General features: G+C 34.7%; 1 protein-coding gene across 2 annotated transcripts; it reads right to left on the bottom strand.

Annotated features, from left to right (window-relative positions):
* Positions 1–4908: 4908 nt before the first annotated feature.
* LOC134250400 (uncharacterized) lies at positions 4909–17989 on the bottom strand. 2 transcript variants are annotated; one of them, XM_062732752.1, is made up of 10 exons: positions 17937–17989; positions 16385–16514; positions 16146–16245; positions 15887–16042; positions 14885–15038; positions 14486–14534; positions 14135–14361; positions 13677–13864; positions 13396–13472; positions 4909–5115 (listed from the first exon to the last, which is right to left on the bottom strand). In XM_062732752.1, exons 1-10 carry the CDS (start codon positions 17981–17983, stop codon positions 4990–4992), a joined length of 1254 nt encoding a protein of 417 aa, XP_062588736.1. In that variant the 5' UTR covers positions 17984–17989; the 3' UTR covers positions 4909–4989. The 2 variants fall into 2 exon arrangements, with proteins under 2 accessions (XP_062588736.1, XP_062588737.1); XM_062732753.1 differs by lacking the exon at positions 15887–16042.
* Between the last annotated feature and the right edge of the window lie 1023 nt (positions 17990–19012).

Below are 19012 nucleotides of genomic sequence, written 5' to 3'. Positions count from 1 at the left end.
TGACTAACACAGCTTACTGTCACTACTAACTGTTGACTACCACAACTAACTGTCACTACCAACTGATGACTAACACAGCTTACTGTCACTACTAACTGTTGACTACCACAACTAACTGTCACTACCAACTGTTGACTTCCACAGCTGTCACTACCAACTGTTGACTACCACAGCTAAATGTCACTACCAACTGTTGACTACCACAGCTGTCACTGTGTTGACTACCACAACTATCAACTGTTGACTAACACAGCTTACTGTCACTACTAACTTTACTACCACAACTGTCACTACCAACTGTTGACTACCACAGCATACTGTCACTACCAACTGTTGACTTCCACAGCTGTCACTACCAACTGTTGACTACCACAGCTGTCACTACCAACTGTTGACTACCATAGCTTACTGTCTCTATCAACTGTTGACTGCCACAGCTTATTGTCACTACCAACTGTTGACTGCCACAGCTGTCACTACCAACTGTTGACTACCACAGCTGTCACTACCAAATGTTGACAGCCACAGCTGTCACTACCAACTGTTGACTACCATAGTTTACTGTCTCTATCAACTGTTGACAGCCACAGCTTATTGTCACTACCAGCTGTTGACTGTTACAGCTTACTGTCACTATCAACTGTTGACAACCACAGTTATCTGTCACTAACTGTTCATATATATATGACTATCATATATTATTGTTGCAACCAACTGTTAACAACAAAAGCTTTTTATCACTACCAATTGTTGACTATCACAGCTTACTTTCACTACCATCTTTGACTACCAGAACTGTCATCACCAACTCTTAACTATCATCACAGCCAACTTTTCACTTCCAAAATGTCCTGTCACAACCATTGACTACCACAGGTTACTGTAACAACCAACCGTTGACTACCACAACTACTAGTAACTGTCATTACCAACTGTTTACTACTACAACCTACAGTCATTCCAAATGCTGACTACCACAACTGATCATCACTACCAACTGCTGACTAACAGTTACTGATCTTCACTAACTACTGTTGACTATGACAGCTTACTTTCACTACCATCTTTGACTACTACAAATTATTGTCACTACCAACTGTTGAATACCACAGCTTACTGTCAATACCAACTGTTGACTACCAAATCTTACTGTGTCAATACCAACTGATGACTACCTCAGCTTACTGTCACTACCAACTGTTGACTACACTGTGTACTGTGTCACTGCCTACTGTTGACTACCACAGCTTACTGTGTCAATACCAACTGTTGACTACCAAATCTTACTGTGTCAATACCAACTGTTGACTACCTCAGCTTACTGTCACTACCAACTGTTGACTACCTCAGCTTACTGTCACTACCAACTGTTGACTACGCTGTGTACTGTGTCACTGCCTACTGTTGACTACCACAACTTACTGTGTCACTACCAACTGTTGACTACCACAGCTTACTGTGACATTATCTTCTGTTGACTACCACAGCTTACTGTCACTACCAACTGTTGACTACCACAGCAAACTGTCACCACCAACTGTTGACTACCACAACTTACTGTCACCACCAACTGTTGTCTGCCACATCTTACTGTCACTATCAACTGTTGACTACCACAGCTTACTGTAACTACCAACTGTTAACTACCTCAACTTACTGTCACTACCAACTGTTGAATATCACAGGCTACTGTCACTCCAACTGTTGACAACCACAATTAACTGTCACTACCAACTATTAACTACCCCAGTTTACTGTCATTACCAACTGTTAACTAACACAGCTTACTGTCATTGCCAGCTGTTGGCTACCACAGCTTACTGTCACTACCAACTCTTGACTGCCACAGCTTATTGTCACTACCAACTGTTGACTACTACAGCTTACTGTCACTACCAACTGATGACTACAACAGATAACAGTCACTTCTAACTCTTGACTGACACAGCTTACTGTCACTTCTAACTGTTGACTGCCACGACTTACTGTCACTACCTACTGTTGACTACCACATTTTACTTTCACTACCAACTGATGACTAACACAGCTTACTGTCACTACCAACTGATGACTTTCAGAACTAACTGTCACTGCCAACTGTTGACTACCACAGCTTACTATCACTACCAACTTTTCACAACCACAACTAACTGTCACTACCAACTGTTGATTACTACAACTTATTGCCACTACCAACTGTTGACTACCACAACTTATTGTCACTATCAACTGTTGACTACCACAGCTTACTGTCACTGTCAACTGTTGACTACCACAACTTATTGTCACTACCAACTGTTGACTACCACAACTTATTGCCACAACCAACTGTTGACTACCACAACTAACTGTAACTACCAACTGTTGACTACTACAACTTATTGCCACTACCAACTGTTGACTACCACAACTTATTGTCACTACCAACTGTTGACTACCACAACTTATTGCCACTACCAACTGTTGACTACCACAACTTATTGTCACTACCAACTGTTGACTACCACAGCTTATTGCCACTACCTACTGTTGACTACCACAGCTTACTGTCACTACCAACAACCACAGTTTACTGTCACCATCAACTGTTGACTACCACAACTAACTGTCACTAGTCACTACCAACTGTTGACTACCACACCTTACAGTCAGTATCAACTGTTGACTACCACAATTAACTGTGACTATCAACTGTTGACTATCACAATTAACTCACTTCCAAAAGGTGACTATCACAGCTCAATTTCAGTACCATGTGTTGACTACCACAACTAGCTGTCACTATCAACTGTTGACTAACACAATTAAATGTCAATACACAAAATACTAACAGTGGATTGCCACAGCTACATGTTAATGACAATACCACAACTTACCGTTACTACCAACTGTTGACTACCATAACTTAGTAGCCATCAGTACCAGCTACAGGTCACTGGCACTACCAACTGTTGGTTGTAATGTCCGTCACTTTAAACTGAATGTTGTTGATGTGAAATCCAGACGTGAACGTGGCTTGAGTCGATGAACTCAACACAATGAGCATGATTTGTAAAAGATGGAGAACTGACCATAAAATGATAAATTCTGTAAATTCATTATGCGGATTTTATGATATTATTGAAACCAAGAACGGAATGAATTGGATATTTCAATTTTGGATTCGTCATCTATATGACTGTTTCAGACACCAGTCTTGCTGAAAATTTATTATACATCGTGTGCAATTTACCAAAGATACAACCCACCAGATGCCATCTATGTACAATCCAACATCATTTTGTAATCTATTGACAAATTCTGATTGCCGTTATCTAAACTTGGTTCCAATGCCTTTATTTTTGTTGGACAAAATTAGAACCAAAAATATCTTTTCTGTGAAAACGAAACAAATAATTATTATTATACAAGTGTTCTCCACCTTAGTCTTTAGCATGCAAGTACACCCAACCCGGTTCTATTTTGGTTTCTTGTGGTTTAAGGCTGATGTATTGTTTCTTGTATAGATAATTTGATTTGTCAAATGTAAACATACACAACGTCTTTCTGTGAAAAAAGGTGCAAGAATTAACGACAATTTAACAGGAACTCGGTAATGCTGATAGATGTAGGAATGTCATCGTTATGCGTTTTCTAATGGGAATCTGGAAATGATACAGTCGCACAAAGCCCACCACTTTTGTCCCAGTTACTTAAATAGAAAGATCAACGGAAAAATAATCCAAGCTCCCTTAACATCAAAACAATGTGAAGGACTTCTATTTTGACTTGTGTTTTCCTATCAGAAAAAAAGATGCGAAAAAAGATACAATACGTTGCTTTCTCTTTGGTGTCTTGTGTATCAAGAATGAAACGGGATAAAAGATATATATGTTTTTGTTTATATGCAAATACGAAAAAAAAATCATTTTGGTCTGCTTAACTTCCAGAAATTTACGCTTAAGCTCAGTCAAGGTACTGATGTTTCATGATCCCGAGACAAGTTTGATTCTCTTCTACATAGGTTAATTCTTTTGAAAGTCCGAATACATCTGATTCATTAATTTACAAATTGATATCATTTTCATGCCAGACTTCATTCCTGCTGTTCCAACACCAAATCAAAAAGGTCAATTTCAGAACTATGTAATTAATCAACTATTTTCAAGCAGTTTTGTAGGTTTCATGCCCTGAAATGGCCTTTTTGTTGTAGAATAACCCTTATATTGTAGAAGTGTCCTTGATCATTAGCGCGCAAGTTCAGCCCGGTTTTGTTTTGGTTTTTTATGGATTAATGCTTGTATAATTAATTTGGTTTTGACAACTTATTGAATTCAGCGAAAAAAAGGTGGCAGAATTAACGACAATTTAACAGGAACTCGGTAATGCTGATAAATGTATATTTGTAAGACGGTCATCGGTATGTTCCTCCTGATACAAATATGAAAATTCGTCTTTATTATACATGGATTCTGTGACACAGTTACATTCATCCGACCACCACTGTCCCATGAAAAAAGCAAGAGATTCTTCGTAAACAACAAAATAATGTGAAGGACTTTCATTTTGACTTTTATATATCGCCTCATCAGAGAGATCAAAGTCCTCATTGGAATAAACCTTTTCCTAAAACCCATTTAACAAAAACAAATAAATCTAGGTAAAAAAACTTTGCAAAATAAATAATTAACTCTTAAAACAATTTTTCTTTTTCTAACCATATATAGAGACAATATTTTAAACTGAAAAAAAATTGCACCTACGTAACATACATGTATGTATTCCATGAACAATTAAACAACAAAGAGGAGCTGTTGTTGTCATCTGTCCCTGTCATAATACAAAAACAATAAACATTTGATAACGAGGAGTATAAAAAAAATAATATCCAGACTTAAAATGTACACACAGTAGAATGTTAACCAGTGAGCCATTTTTTTTATTTCCAGACTTTAAAATAAATCCACACAGAAGAATGTTCATCAGAAATTCGAATGTAATTTTTTCACATCAGCCTTGTTCACCCATTGATTTTGTGAAGTTTTCAAACTTTTGAATTTCATCTTGTGTGACAGTTTTTCTGTGCGTTTTCAAAGCAGACAGAAAATCATTCAAAGTCACTTCCCGGGGACGAACCTTTAACAGAAAAATCATTTCTGTGATTGATTAAAAATGACAATACTATCCCTCTTGTATACAATGAGTATACATGTATGAATACAGCAAAACTCGTTTAGTACGAACACGGATATTGCGAAATCACGGATATAGCGAAGTCATCTTTAATCCCCAGCTATATAATTTTAATGAATTTCTCATACAGTTATAGCGAATAACGGATAAAGCAAAGTAATTTCATAGGTCCCAGCGACTTCGTTATAACCGAGTTTTGCTGTATATGTTGTATTCTAGAATAAACGTACTGTGTACATAATAATGAATGTTCTATTCTAGAATTAATGTATAGTGTTTAGAGACGTTTTTCTTGCATTGCTGTACTGAATGTCAAGAGATTGATGTTCTGTATTGTATATAGAGAATTTCTGTGATGTATATAGAGATGTTCTGTATTGTATATAGAAACATTCTGTACTGTATATAGAGACGTTCTGTATTGTATATAGCGATGTTCTGTGATGTATATAGAGATGTTCTGTATGGTATATAGAGATATTCTGTGATGTATAGAGCGATGTTCTGTATTGTATATAGAAACGTTCTGTATTGTATATAGAAACGTTCTGTATTGTATATAGAGATGTTCTGTATTGTATATATAGAAACATTTTCTGTACTGTATATAGAGACGTTCTCTATTGTATATAGAGATGTTCTGTTCTGTATAAAGAGACGCTCTGTATTGTATATAGAGACGTTCTGTATTGTATATAGAGACGTTCTGTATTGTATATAGAAACGGTCTGTATTGTATATATATATATTATTATAATAGTAACTTGATCCGAAGGGTTGTATCACGTCGAGTTGACAGGCGTGGATCATCAGATCTAACGAGACGCGAAGCGTCGAGTTTGATCTGATGATCCGCGCCTGTCAACGAGACGTGATACAGCTCTTCGGATCAAGTTACTGTTATAATGATAGATTTATTATATACCCCCTTATAACTAGCTAAATATAGCAAAATAAAAATTTAGAGATCAATTGTATAATATTTATCCATAAAACAAAGCATAATAACAAGGGACTTTTTAACGTGCAAGAAAAATAACGTCATGTTTTTGCGTACTACGTCATCAGTTTCAGAGAGTGGTGATATGGATTCAGAAAACCAAAGTGTGGTGATCCGGAAAATCGGATCAAACTCTGTAAAATTAACAGCAACAAAAACAAGGAAATTGATGGGTATATAATAAAGAGATGTTCTGTATTGTATATAGAAACGTTTTGTATTGTATATAGAGATGTTCTGTGATGTATATAGAGTTGTTCTGTATTGTATATAGAAACGTTTTGTATTGTATATAAAGATGTTCTGTATTGTATATAGAGATGTTCTGTATTGTATATAGAGATGTTCTGTATTTTATATAGAAACGTTCTGTATTGTATATAAAGATGTTCTGTAATGTATATAGAGATGTTCTGTATTGTATATAGAGATGTTCTGTATTTTATATAGAAACGTTCTGTATTGTATATAGAGATGTTCTTTGTTGTATATAGAGATGTTCTGTATTGTATATAGAGATGTTCTGTATTGTATATAGAGATGTTCTGTGATGTATATAGAGATGTTCTGTATTGTATATAGAGATGTTCTGTGATGTATATAGAGATGTTCTGTATTGTATATAGAGATGTTCTGTATTGTATATAGAGATGTTCTGTATTGTATATAGAGATGTTCTTTGTTGTATATAGAGATGTTCTGTATTGTATATAGAGATGTTCTGTATTGTATATAGAAACGTTCTGTATTGTATATAGAGATGTTCTTTGTTGTATAGAGCGATGTTCTGTATTGTATATAGAGATATTCTGTATTGTATATAGAAACGTTCTGTATTGTATATAGAGATGTTCTGTAATGTATATAGAGATGTTCTTTGTTGTATAAAGAGATGTTCTGTATTGTATATAGAGATGTTCTGTATTGTATATAGAGATGTTCTGTATTGTATATAGAGGTGTTCTGTTTTGTATATAGAGATGTCTGTATTATATATAGAGATATTCTGTATTGTATATAGAGACGTTCTGTATTGTATATAGAGATGTTCTGTGATGTATATAGAGATGTTCTCTAGGTATATAGAGATGTTCTGTGATGTATAGAGCGATGTTCGGTATTGTATATAGAGAATTTCTGTATTATAAATAGAGATGTTCTGTATTATATATAGAGATGTTCTGTATTGTATATAGAGACGTTCTGTATTGTATATAGTGATGTTCTGTATTATATATAGAGATGTTCTGTATTGTATATAGAGACGTTCTGTATTGTATACAGAGTTGTTCTGTATTGTATATAGAGATGTTCTGTATTGTATATAGAGATGTTCTGTATTGTATACAGAGTTGTTCTGTTTTGTATATAGAGATGTTCTGTATTGTATATAGAGATGTTCTGTAATGTATATAGAGATGTTCTGTATTGTATATAGTGATGTTCTGTATTGTATATAGAGATGTTCTGTATTGTATATAGAGATGTTCTGTATTGTATATAGAGATGTTATGTATTGTATATAGTGATGTTCTGTATTGTATATAGAGATGTTCTGTATTGTATACAGAGTTGTTCTGTATTGTATATAGAGATGTTCTGTATTGTATATAGAGATGTTCTGTATTGTATATAGAGACTTTCTTTGTTGTATATAGAGACGTTCTGTATTGTATATAGAGATGTTCTGTGATGTATATAGAGATGTTCTCTAGATATATAGAGATGTTCTGTGATGTATATAGAGATGTTCTGTATTGTATATAGAGTTGTTCTGTATTGTATATAGAGATGTTCTGTATTGTATATAGAGACTTTCTTTGTTGTATATAGAGACGTTCTGTATTGTATATAGAGATGTTCTGTGATGTATATAGAGATGTTCTCTAGATATACTGAGAGGAAAAAGAAACGCAGGGTAGCATAATATTAGATAATTATTTAACTACAAAACCGAAAATTATGAAAATTGGTCAGAGTGGTCTTCTTGTCACTGTGCACCGGGATCGGTGTCAAAAATCAGTCAACCGTGAAAACTATTGCGCCGCTAAGGCAAAATGCCAAAATGCGAAAATCACGTGCAGATTATTGATTAATCGATCGTTTTGTCATTTTTTCATACCAATTGATACTCCAGAGATATCCACATCGGTTTTCAGTATAAGAAGTAAATTTTGTTGTTTTGCAGTCATGGTGCGGTTGACTGAAGTTCAAAGGGGTCAGGCCATTGCACTGCTAATGCAAGGTCAAAGGCAACAACAGGTTGCATTGCAGTTTGGGGTTAATCTTTCGACGAAAGAAAGTCTTGTTCGTCATTTGAGAGAGACTGGGAGGGTTGCTGATCGACCGCGACGTCAGGACAGAGTTATTCGTCTCACCCATTTGCGTAATCGTCACGTAACCGCTACTGAAACGGCTAGAAATACAGTTGGCAATCATAATCGCCAAATTCACCCAAAAACTGAGAGAAACCGATTGCGTGAGTTTGGTTTGCGAGCTCGTCGGCCTTATGTTGGTATTCCTCTTACCGTACGTCGAGCGCGTCGTATTGCGTGGGTGGTCGCCCATGGGCCTGGGCAATTTTCCTTGAGGCAATGGAGACGGGTGTTTTTCACAGATGAGTCCCGGTTTACTCTTTTTCGAGCGGACGGTCGACGTCGTGTATACCGACGTCGTGGGGAACGCTTTGCCGATGCGTGCGTCCTTGAGAGGGATAGGTTTGGGGGTGGGTCAGTAATGGTCTGGGGTGGGATTTCCCACGGGGTAAGGTCACCCTTGATTGTGGTAGCTGGAAATTTAACTGGCGTTAGATATAGGGATGAAATTCTCCGCCCGGTTGCTGTTCCGTTTGTGCAACGACACAACTTAATTTTCCAGCAGGATAACGCCCGACCTCATGTAGCCAGAGTGTGCCAAGACTTTTTAGCAAACAATAACATCCAAACACTTGACTGGCCCCCATACAGTCCAGATTTGTCCCCAATAGAACATCTGTGGGATGAACTGGACAGGAGAGTAAGAGGGCGCCCCAATTCTCCTGTTACTCTCGACCAGTTAAAGATTGCCTTACGTGAAGAGTGGGATAATATCCCCATACGAAGGATAAATGGCCTTATGAACTCCATGCACAAGAGAATCAGGGCTGTGACCGGTGCGCGAGGGGGGCATACAAGGTTTTGAGTCTTTCATTTTCACTTTATGGGGGGTACCGTTAAATGGGCTTCCATAACTAATGATTAATCAGAAAAAAATTATTGAAAGTCTGTCAAATTATTGAGCATAGATGTGTTAATATGATTTATAAAGATCATTAGGAAAAAAATAGACGAAACTATATTAAACAACCTCAGAAGTTTACCCTGCGTTTCTTTTTCCTTTCAGTATATATAGAGATGTTCTGTGATGTATATAGAGTTGTTCTGTATTGTATATAGAGATGTTCTGTATTGTATATAGATACTTTCTTTGTTGTATATAAATACTTTCTTTGTTGTATATAGAGACGTTCTGTATTGTATATAGAGACGTTCTGTATTGTATATAGAGATGTTCTATAATGTATATAGAGATGTTCTGTATTGTATATACAGTTGTTCTGTATTGTATATAGAGACTTTCTTTGTTGTATATAGAGACGTTCTGTATTGTATATAGAGATGTTCTGTGATGTATATAGAGATGTTCTGTATTGTACATAGAGTTGTTCTGTATTGTATATAGAGATGTTCTGTATTGTATAGAGAGACTTTCTTTGTTGTATATAGAGACGTTCTGTATTGTATATAGAGATGTTCTGTGATGTATATAGAGATGTTCTGTGATGTATATAGAGATGTTCTGTACTGTATATAGAGATGTTCTGTACTGTATATAGAGATGTTCTGTACTGTATATAGAGATGTTCTGTATTGTATATAGAGACGTTTTGTGTTGTATATAGAGATGTTCTGTATTGTATATAGAGACGTTCTGTGTTGTATATAGAGATGTTCTGTATTGTATATAGAGATGTTCTGTATTGTATATAGAGACTTTCTGTGTTGTATATAGAGATGTTCTGTATTGTATATAGAGATGTTCTGTATTGTATATAGAGACGTTTTGTACTGTATATAGAGATGTTCTGTATTGTATATAGAGATGTTCTGTGATGTATATAGAGACGTTCTGTGTTGTATATAGAGATGTTCTGTATTGTATATAGAGATGTTCTGTATTGTATATAGAGATGTGCTGTATTGTATATAGAGATGTTCTGTATTGTATATAGAGACTTTCTGTGTTGTATATAGAGATGTTCTGTACTGTATATAGTGATGTTCTGTATTGTATATAGAGACGTTTTGTACTGTATATAGAGATGTTCTGTATTGTATATAGAGATGTTCTGTGATGTATATAGAGATGTTCTGTATTGTACATAGAGTTGTTCTGTATTGTATATAGAGATGTTCTGTATTGTATAGAGAGACTTTCTTTGTTGTATATAGAGACGTTCTGTATTGTATATAGAGATGTTCTGTGATGTATATAGAGATGTTCTGTGATGTATATAGAGATGTTCTGTACTGTATATAGAGATGTTCTGTACTGTATATAGAGATGTTCTGTACTGTATATAGAGATGTTCTGTATTGTATATAGAGACGTTTTGTACTGTATATAGAGATGTTCTGTATTGTATATAGAGACGTTCTGTGTTGTATATAGAGATGTTCTGTATTGTATATAGAGATGTTCTATACTGCATATAGCGATGTTCTGTATTGTATATAGAGACGTTCTGTACTGTATATAGAGATGTTCTGTATTGTATATAGAGACGTTCTGTACTGTATATAGAGATGTTCTGTATTGTATATAGAGATGTGCTGTATTGTATATAGAGATGTTCTGTATTGTATATAGAGACTTTCTGTGTTGTATATAGAGATGTTCTGTACTGTATATAGTGATGTTCTGTATTGTATACAGGGCTCGAGCTGTGATTCGCCATTGTCGCCAATTGCGAATTTTTTTCAAAAGTGGCGAAAATGATTTTTTTAGATGTACCATGTACAAAAATTTTGTAGTCCTGGTTAGCTCCTTTGTTTATTCAATGTATACAGATAACTCCCATTGTTTATTTAATTCAGCAGAGGTGTGAAAATTGAAACCTACATGTAGGAAATCACGTCTCGCTTGAACGAACACAGCTGACTAGGTTATTAGCCTGGAGCAATGAAGGGTTACAAAATTGCTTGAAATAACATAACTTTGATTAAACAAGGGGGGATAAAGTGTTATTAGGAGATGAAGTTTGTAAATAAAAAAAAATTATCAACAAAATCTGGATCTATGGAGATCGTTTTTTTAAAACCGAAAGTAGGGAAACATGACGAAAATTGTAAACAATGGCTTCAAATTTTACCTAAATTAATGAAAATTGAAAAATGTGTACATTATACCATAAACTGACAAATAGTGAAAAAGAAATTGGTTTGGAAACAGAATTATCTAAGTAAATTGCATTGAATTATTTACAATTACACGAGCTTGCATATTATACCCTGGAGTGTAGAATCCAAGTTGTTAAAATAAAGTCTTAAGTTTTAAATCTAATTCTCATTACTTTTTAATTACTTCTTTTCCCAATTCATTAATGAAATGATGAAAATATACATTAAAAAAAAATGTCATATATTTTTACTCCCACCTTCCCAGGCAAACAAAAAATATAAACATGAGGACGTTTTCTGTTAAGAGTTGGCTGATATCAATTCAATATCAAATTAATTGTATAATTCCAACTTTATTTTTTTTTTTTAAATGGACACTACCATAAGCTTTAAACATAACAATTTTAAAACAATGTCCGTGATAAACATAATAAAAAAAAAAGGAATAAAATAAAGTGCATTGCATTGTCGAGAAATCAGATGTAATGATGCCTTTCCTTTTGTCGCGATAAGTGGCGAAAAACATTTTCGGTCCAGTGGGAGCCCTGATTGTATATAGAGATGTTCTGTATTGTATATAGAGACATTCTGTGTTGTATATAGAGATGCTCTGTTCTGTATATAGAGATGTTCTGTATTGTATATAGCGATGTTCTGTATTGTATATAGAGATGTTCTGTATTGTATATAGAGATGTTCTGTATTGTATATAGCGATGTTCTGTATTGTGTATAGCGATGTTCTGTGTTGTATATAGTGATGTTCTGTACTGTATAACTGTATTGTATATAGAGATGTTCTGTGTTGTATATAGAGATGTTCTGTACTGTATATAGAGATGTTCTGTATTGTATATAGCGATGTTCTGTGTTGTAAATAGAGATGTTCTTTGTTGTATATACAGATGTTCTGTATTGTATATAGAGAGGTTCTGTGTTGTATATAGAGATGTTCTGTACTGTATATAGAGATGTTCTGTATTGTATATAGCGATGTTCTGTATTGTATATAGAGATGTTTTGTATTGTATATAGAGATATTCTGTATTGTATATAGCGATGTTCTGTATTTTATATAGAGATGTTCCGTATTGTATATAGAGATGTTCTGTGATGTATATAGAGATGTTCTGTACTGTATATAGCGATGTTCTGTATTGTATATAGAGATGTTCTGTACTGTATATAGAGATGTTCTGTACTGTATATAGCGATGTTCTGTATTGTATATAGAGATGTTCTGTATTGTATATAGAGATATTCTGTATTGTATATAGCAATGTTCTGTATTGTATATAGAGATATTCTGTATTGTATATAGAGATGTTCTGTATTGTATATAGAGATATTCTGTATTGTATATAGAGATGTTCTGTATTGTATATAGCGATGTTCTGTATTGTATATAGAGATGTTCTGTGATGTATATAGTGATGTCCTGTATTGTATATACAAACATTCTGTACTGTATATAGTGATGTTCTGTATTGTATATAGAGAAGTTTTGTACTGTATATAGAGATGTTCTGTACTGAATAACTGTATTGAATATAGAGATGTTCTGTACTGTATAAAGAGATGTTGTATATTGTATATAGCAACGTTCTGTATTGTATATACAGATGTTCTGTATTGTATATAGAGATGTTCTGTATTGTATATAGAGATTTTCTATACTGCATATAGCGATGTTCTGTATTGTATATAGAGATGTTCTGTGTTGTATATAGAGATGTTCTGTATTGTATATACAGATATTCTATATGTATATAGAGATGATAATAACCTTGTGAGCTGGAATCTCCACAATCGTCGCCTTCACATCCGCTTCTTCTCCATCTTTACAAGGCACAAACTGGTCATCTACCAAGAAATTCAATAAAATTCATATTAGTCACCCACTTCACTTACCAATTTTCCACTAACACAATAATTATTTGATTTTTATTAGGTATTGAAATTCCTTATGTTGATACTCTTTTTTCAAAAAGTGAGGAGAAATGAACTTCAAATTATTAGTAGTTCTGCATTCAATTAAACACGACACGATAATGAGAGTTATGAGACCTTTCTGTTTCCATTCCTTTGACGTTTGTAGCTCTCTGATTGGACAGAAGAGTGACTCTAAGGTCAGGTTAGCGAGGTCACTTCCGGAGTAACCCTCTGTCTGAGCCCCCAGTACTGACCAATCCTCATCAGACATCACCACCTTGTTGTCTTTAGTGTGGATTTTCATCAAGTCAATTCTAGCCTCTCTAAAAATAAGAGTTTTTTTAAAGGTAGCAGTGTTGGTCTTTTTTTAAAAATGTTCAAAAAAGAAATTTATCTTTTACAAAATTTCTAATTGAACTCTTTCCTTTGACAATTTATTATAATTTTTGTAAAAATTACCCCAAAATACTAGTATTTACATATTAAATTTGTCTAAACCTTAAAATAAGGAGTTTTAAAGTTATTACAAAATATTCAGAAAGGTCTTTAAAACTTTTTACAAAATATCTACAAAATATAAAGAGTTTAAGCACTTGTCTGGGAGAGGTATGAATATCCTTTTCTGGAATCTCCTGAGGAAGGCGGAGTCCAGTTCCCAGGGACAGTTGGTGGCACACAGGAGGAAGATCTGGTCCGAGCTGTCGGCGGTATCCGCCCCCTCCATCTGCTTCAGGAGCTCCGTCTTGATTCGCCTCGTGTACTCCTCCTCCCGGGAACTTCTCTGACGACAGATGCTGTCTATCTCATCAATAAAGACCACCTACATAGGCGTAAAGACACAGGTATCTCACGGAACAAATTAAAAATTGTAGATACTTTTATAAACAATTAAATGTTTATTCCAAGTTTCAATGTTGTGAATTCTCTTCATGTAAAAGACTTACGGATCGTCCGGTCTGTTTAGTCGCATGTTGGAACAGTTCTTTTATTAACCTGTTAAAATTCAGAAAAGCCAATTACCCCGAAATCTTCCGCTGTATTAACTACTCTACCACCTGAGCTTTGTGTTCAGTAATGGATAAAGCTAGGGCATAGGGGTGGGATGAGGAGGGGGTTGCATCACCCTCTGGTTTTTGGAGGTATAATTTTTATGGCCAAAAAAAAATAAACCGACCCCTTGCTGGACCAAAAAAATATTTGTATGTAAAGAAGTTCAGATTATATGGAAGGGGGGATAACTGAGACCCCCCCCCCCACTCCCTCCTGCTACAAGATAGGTTCTACTTCCAGTTCATAAATCCCAGTAATTTAGACTTGAGTATTTAGAAGAGAGAGGATCTTACTTTTCACTTTCGCCGACCCAGCTGGACACGAGATCGGAGCTGGACACGCAGTAGAATGTGGACTTGATCTCAGAGGACACGGCTTGGGCCAGGCGGGACTTCCCCGTCCCCGGGGGTCCATACAGAAGAATTCTCTTCCAGGGTTTGATGCTTCCTGGAGAGAGAGAGAGAGAGAGAAAGAGAGAGAGAGAGAGAGAGAGATTAATTGATGTTCCATTGATTGCGACAAGAATTTCAAAATTGAGTTACAATGCTAGAATTCTTAAACATGTATTTTTTTATCAATCATGCGAATTTCTTAAACCTACAGAGCACCTTAATAGATTACTGCGACTTTCTTTAAAATTACTTATGCAAGATTCAGAAATTAAGAAACATCAGGGACCTATATACTCATCGTCGCAAATCAGAAATCAATTTCTACTTGGTGTGAGAATTACTTTTTCGGAATTACAAGGTTTTCATTCGAATACCTGATGTATATCACGTGGTTCTTTACCGTGTTAGCAAGGCTATATAAGAGGTGAATAGTGGTTTAAATACCAGTTTAGGACGACACGTAGAGCTAAAATTTAAATTTTATCATGATTTATTCAATATATATATACAAATTGATTTTCATATTTTGGCTCATCCAAATTTACTCTCTAAAGAAAGTAATGAATGGATTTAGAGTAGAATCTGGATAAAATATACTATATATAACGTGGCTCATCCAAATTTACTCTCTAAAGCTGGATCAAAAAAAAGGTACGGGTATATAACTCAAAATTACATAGGAAACATAAAATAATTCAGAACTAAAGTAAAATCCGAGATACTGCGTATTTTTCATGCAGAAAATTGATTTATTTCACAATTTTATTTTTAAAAAGTTTATTTATTCCGTTTCGTAATAAACCCTACGTTTTGATTAATAATCTAGACTTTGCCGACGCATCCTACTTTTTCATTACCCTAAAAATGATCCAGAGCTTCTATAAAGAAACAGTGATGTATTACCTGTAAACAGGTGAGGAAACAATAATGGAATTATGATGGCTTCTCTCAGAGCTTCTTTGGCGTCTTTGAGGCCGGCAATATCCTGGAATCTGATGCCGCCCTTCGTGATGATCGTGTCCTCTATAGCACTTCTGCGCCCTCGCTGTTGAGGGTCACCTACTCGTTAGGAAACACGATCTCAGTTTTCATTTCTTTCTCTGATTATATCCGAGTGAATTCCAATTAATCACTGTTTAGACAGCTATAAAATTTGACTTACCTTGCGTAACCTGTATCTTTTTCCCGTTAAGCTGTTCAATTTTTGCTTGTAAGATGTTTATTTGAGTTGCTAGGGTTTCTTCCAACTGAAGCACTATATTCTAGAGATGGAAAAAAAATTCAAGTGTGTGTCAAAATTACACACCAACTTACAGTGCAATTTCTAACGAGTATTAATTTTTCTAAAGGCTTTGTCAACAATTACAAATTCTCTGGGATTTTGATTTTTGTTGTCCGTACCTTGTAGAATTGGTCCCCCTCCTTTTTAATTAGCTGCTGGACCAGAAAACGACATCTTGATATGCACTGGAACATAACCTGGATATCCACGTTAGATGCTTTACGTCCCTCGGCAAGAGTTCTCTCAAGACTAAAATATTATTTGTTGTCATTTTTAGTAATAAATGGGTTTTTTTGTCTTTCATATTTACCATTTTAATAATACTAATGGAAGCAAAATTGTCTAGAACAAGCTAATTCAGAGAATTTGTGTCCCCCGCTTAGGGAAAAAGTAAACCATGCACAGTTCGGGGAGGGGGGGGGGGGGTAAATCCCCTTGACTGAATTTTTAGAATTATTAAATGTATACTGAAGCAAATAAAATATGCCAATATGATATAAAGGTTTGATTGATTATTCTTTGTGTGTAGAAGATCCTTTTTATAAAGAATATTTATCACATGTTATGATGATTTTATGAGTTTGTACAAGCCAGACCTCAGAAATCTTTCATTTCACATGCTGAATACTATCACTTAGTTAAAAAAAAAAAGTTTCGGGAAAAAAATGAATTATCGGGGAATCGAACCCGGGCCCTCTCGTCTATGAAGCGAGAGATATACCATACTATGGACAATTATATATACATATGAAGTCACATACTTGTATATATTCACGTTTGATATATTGTCAATATTTTACACAATGTATGGTGTCTTAATTTAAGCTTTATTAAACAGTTCTGATAGATGTAATAAGAAATATAAAGTCCGCTGGGAACCTGTTTTATACGTAATAACTCTCCTCCATGCCCCTGTGCTAAAAATAGCGACATGTAATACATAAAATACTATTAAAACAAACGGGTCGGGACTCTTTGAGAGGGGTGAGAGAGGTCCTAGGGACTTTTGGTATAAAATTACATTGCAAAAGCTCAAAATACTCTTGAGATATCGCCCGAAAAGAATAGTGTTACACACAAACAGAATGTATACATTTATGACCTTGAACTTTGACCTTTTGACCTCAAAATCAATAGGGGTCTCCCTTAGGCCGCAGGGAGCTGTTATGTAAAATTTCATTGCAAAAGCTCAAAGGGTTCTTGAGATATCTTGCGGAAATGAAAGACTAGTGTTATAACAGACAGAATTTGCGAATTTATGACCTTGACCTTTGACCTTTTGACCTCAAAATTTCATTGCAAAAGCTCAAAGGGTTCTCGAGATATCGTGTGGAAACGAAAGCGTTACAGACAGACAGAAAGACGGACGGACGGACAGACGGACGGACAAACCCAAATTAATATCCCCCACTTTTCAAGCGGGGGACAAAAAGTAGTAAAGTTACTTTTTGAAACCGATACCTTAGAACATCGGTTACTTATTTTACTATGAGTTAATCTTCTAGCAGTTATAAATTTGAATTTATTACGTACACCGGTTGTTATTTAAAAATAATGATAAAATTTATTATTAGTCAAATTCAATTCTTAAAATAATCTTGTAAACAAAATCAAAATAATTTGATAATCAAGTCCACTTCCTTAAAATAATGTAAATGTACTTGTACTTACTTCGATATTATTTCTGAAAAAAAAAAAAAATTCTTAGATGTATTCATTGCACATTAAATCAAAACCCCAGTCTCAAAATTAAATGGTCGTCTTCCTATGAAATGTAAGTATTTTTCGAACAACAGAAAAAATATATTTAAAAAATTTTCAGAATAGTAATAATAGTGTATAATGATCTCTCGTCAACATTTGATTTACTGATTATATTTGCATGTGTCATTGTTTGGAATAAATAAAATATGTGTAGCGTTGACAATAAACAGAGCTCTTGATATCTTTGTAGCATCAACTCATTTGATTACAGCCTGCCTTGCTTTAGAAATAATATCGACTTGGACACTGTTCCATATGCAGCCTTGCAGGTAATATAAATGATATATACAGTATACTGCTACCATAAATTAGGAAACTCCGAGAGTTAAAATCATAACTTTTATCGTAAAGTTTTGTTTATAGATTTCTATTAAACTTATTTTTCTTGTAAACCTCACTGTATTATTTTACAAAAGGTATAATAATATTGAATTTCCACTCAATATCTGGTCATATCTGAGTTCATAGAGTGTACAATCTTTTGGGATATTCTCACTATTCCATGTGTTATTTGCCTATTTCTGCTTTCGTAAATGCACAGGAGGTTCAATAGTCCAAAATATCTTACGTTTTCCAGGCCTTTTTTACGATTTCAACTTGGTATTTTGCATGCCAGGAAAACTTGCATATTATAGAATATCAAAATCGTAAAAACCAGGAAAACGCCAGATATTGCAAAGTTTGCAAACTAGGGAGTCATAAATGCACGGCAGCTAGCCTAAATATCTTGTTTTAAATCTATTGGACTCATTGCTTACCCAAATAGATAGGCGAAAAATCACCCATTTGTATTTTTTTCTTTAGCAATTCAAAGTTTCAAAAATTCCCACGTCGTCTGCAGTTTGGAAAAAAAAATTAAACAGGATATAGCCTTCGCAGGGTGATTGTGGAATCGGTTATAGCCGGAATTCCGGAATTTCGAGGATTTTTTTTTCAAATTAATGAATGCTCTGTATATTACAAATGTCAACAGGCCTTTGTAA

Source organism: Saccostrea cucullata, unplaced genomic scaffold (genome assembly GCF_032062105.1).
Source record: "Saccostrea cucullata isolate Sc308-1 unplaced genomic scaffold, CSIRO_AGI_Scuc_v1 ctg102, whole genome shotgun sequence".
Classification (NCBI taxonomy): Eukaryota; Metazoa; Mollusca; class Bivalvia; order Ostreida; family Ostreidae; genus Saccostrea; species Saccostrea cuccullata.
This window is presented reverse-complemented; position numbering and strand designations above follow the sequence as displayed.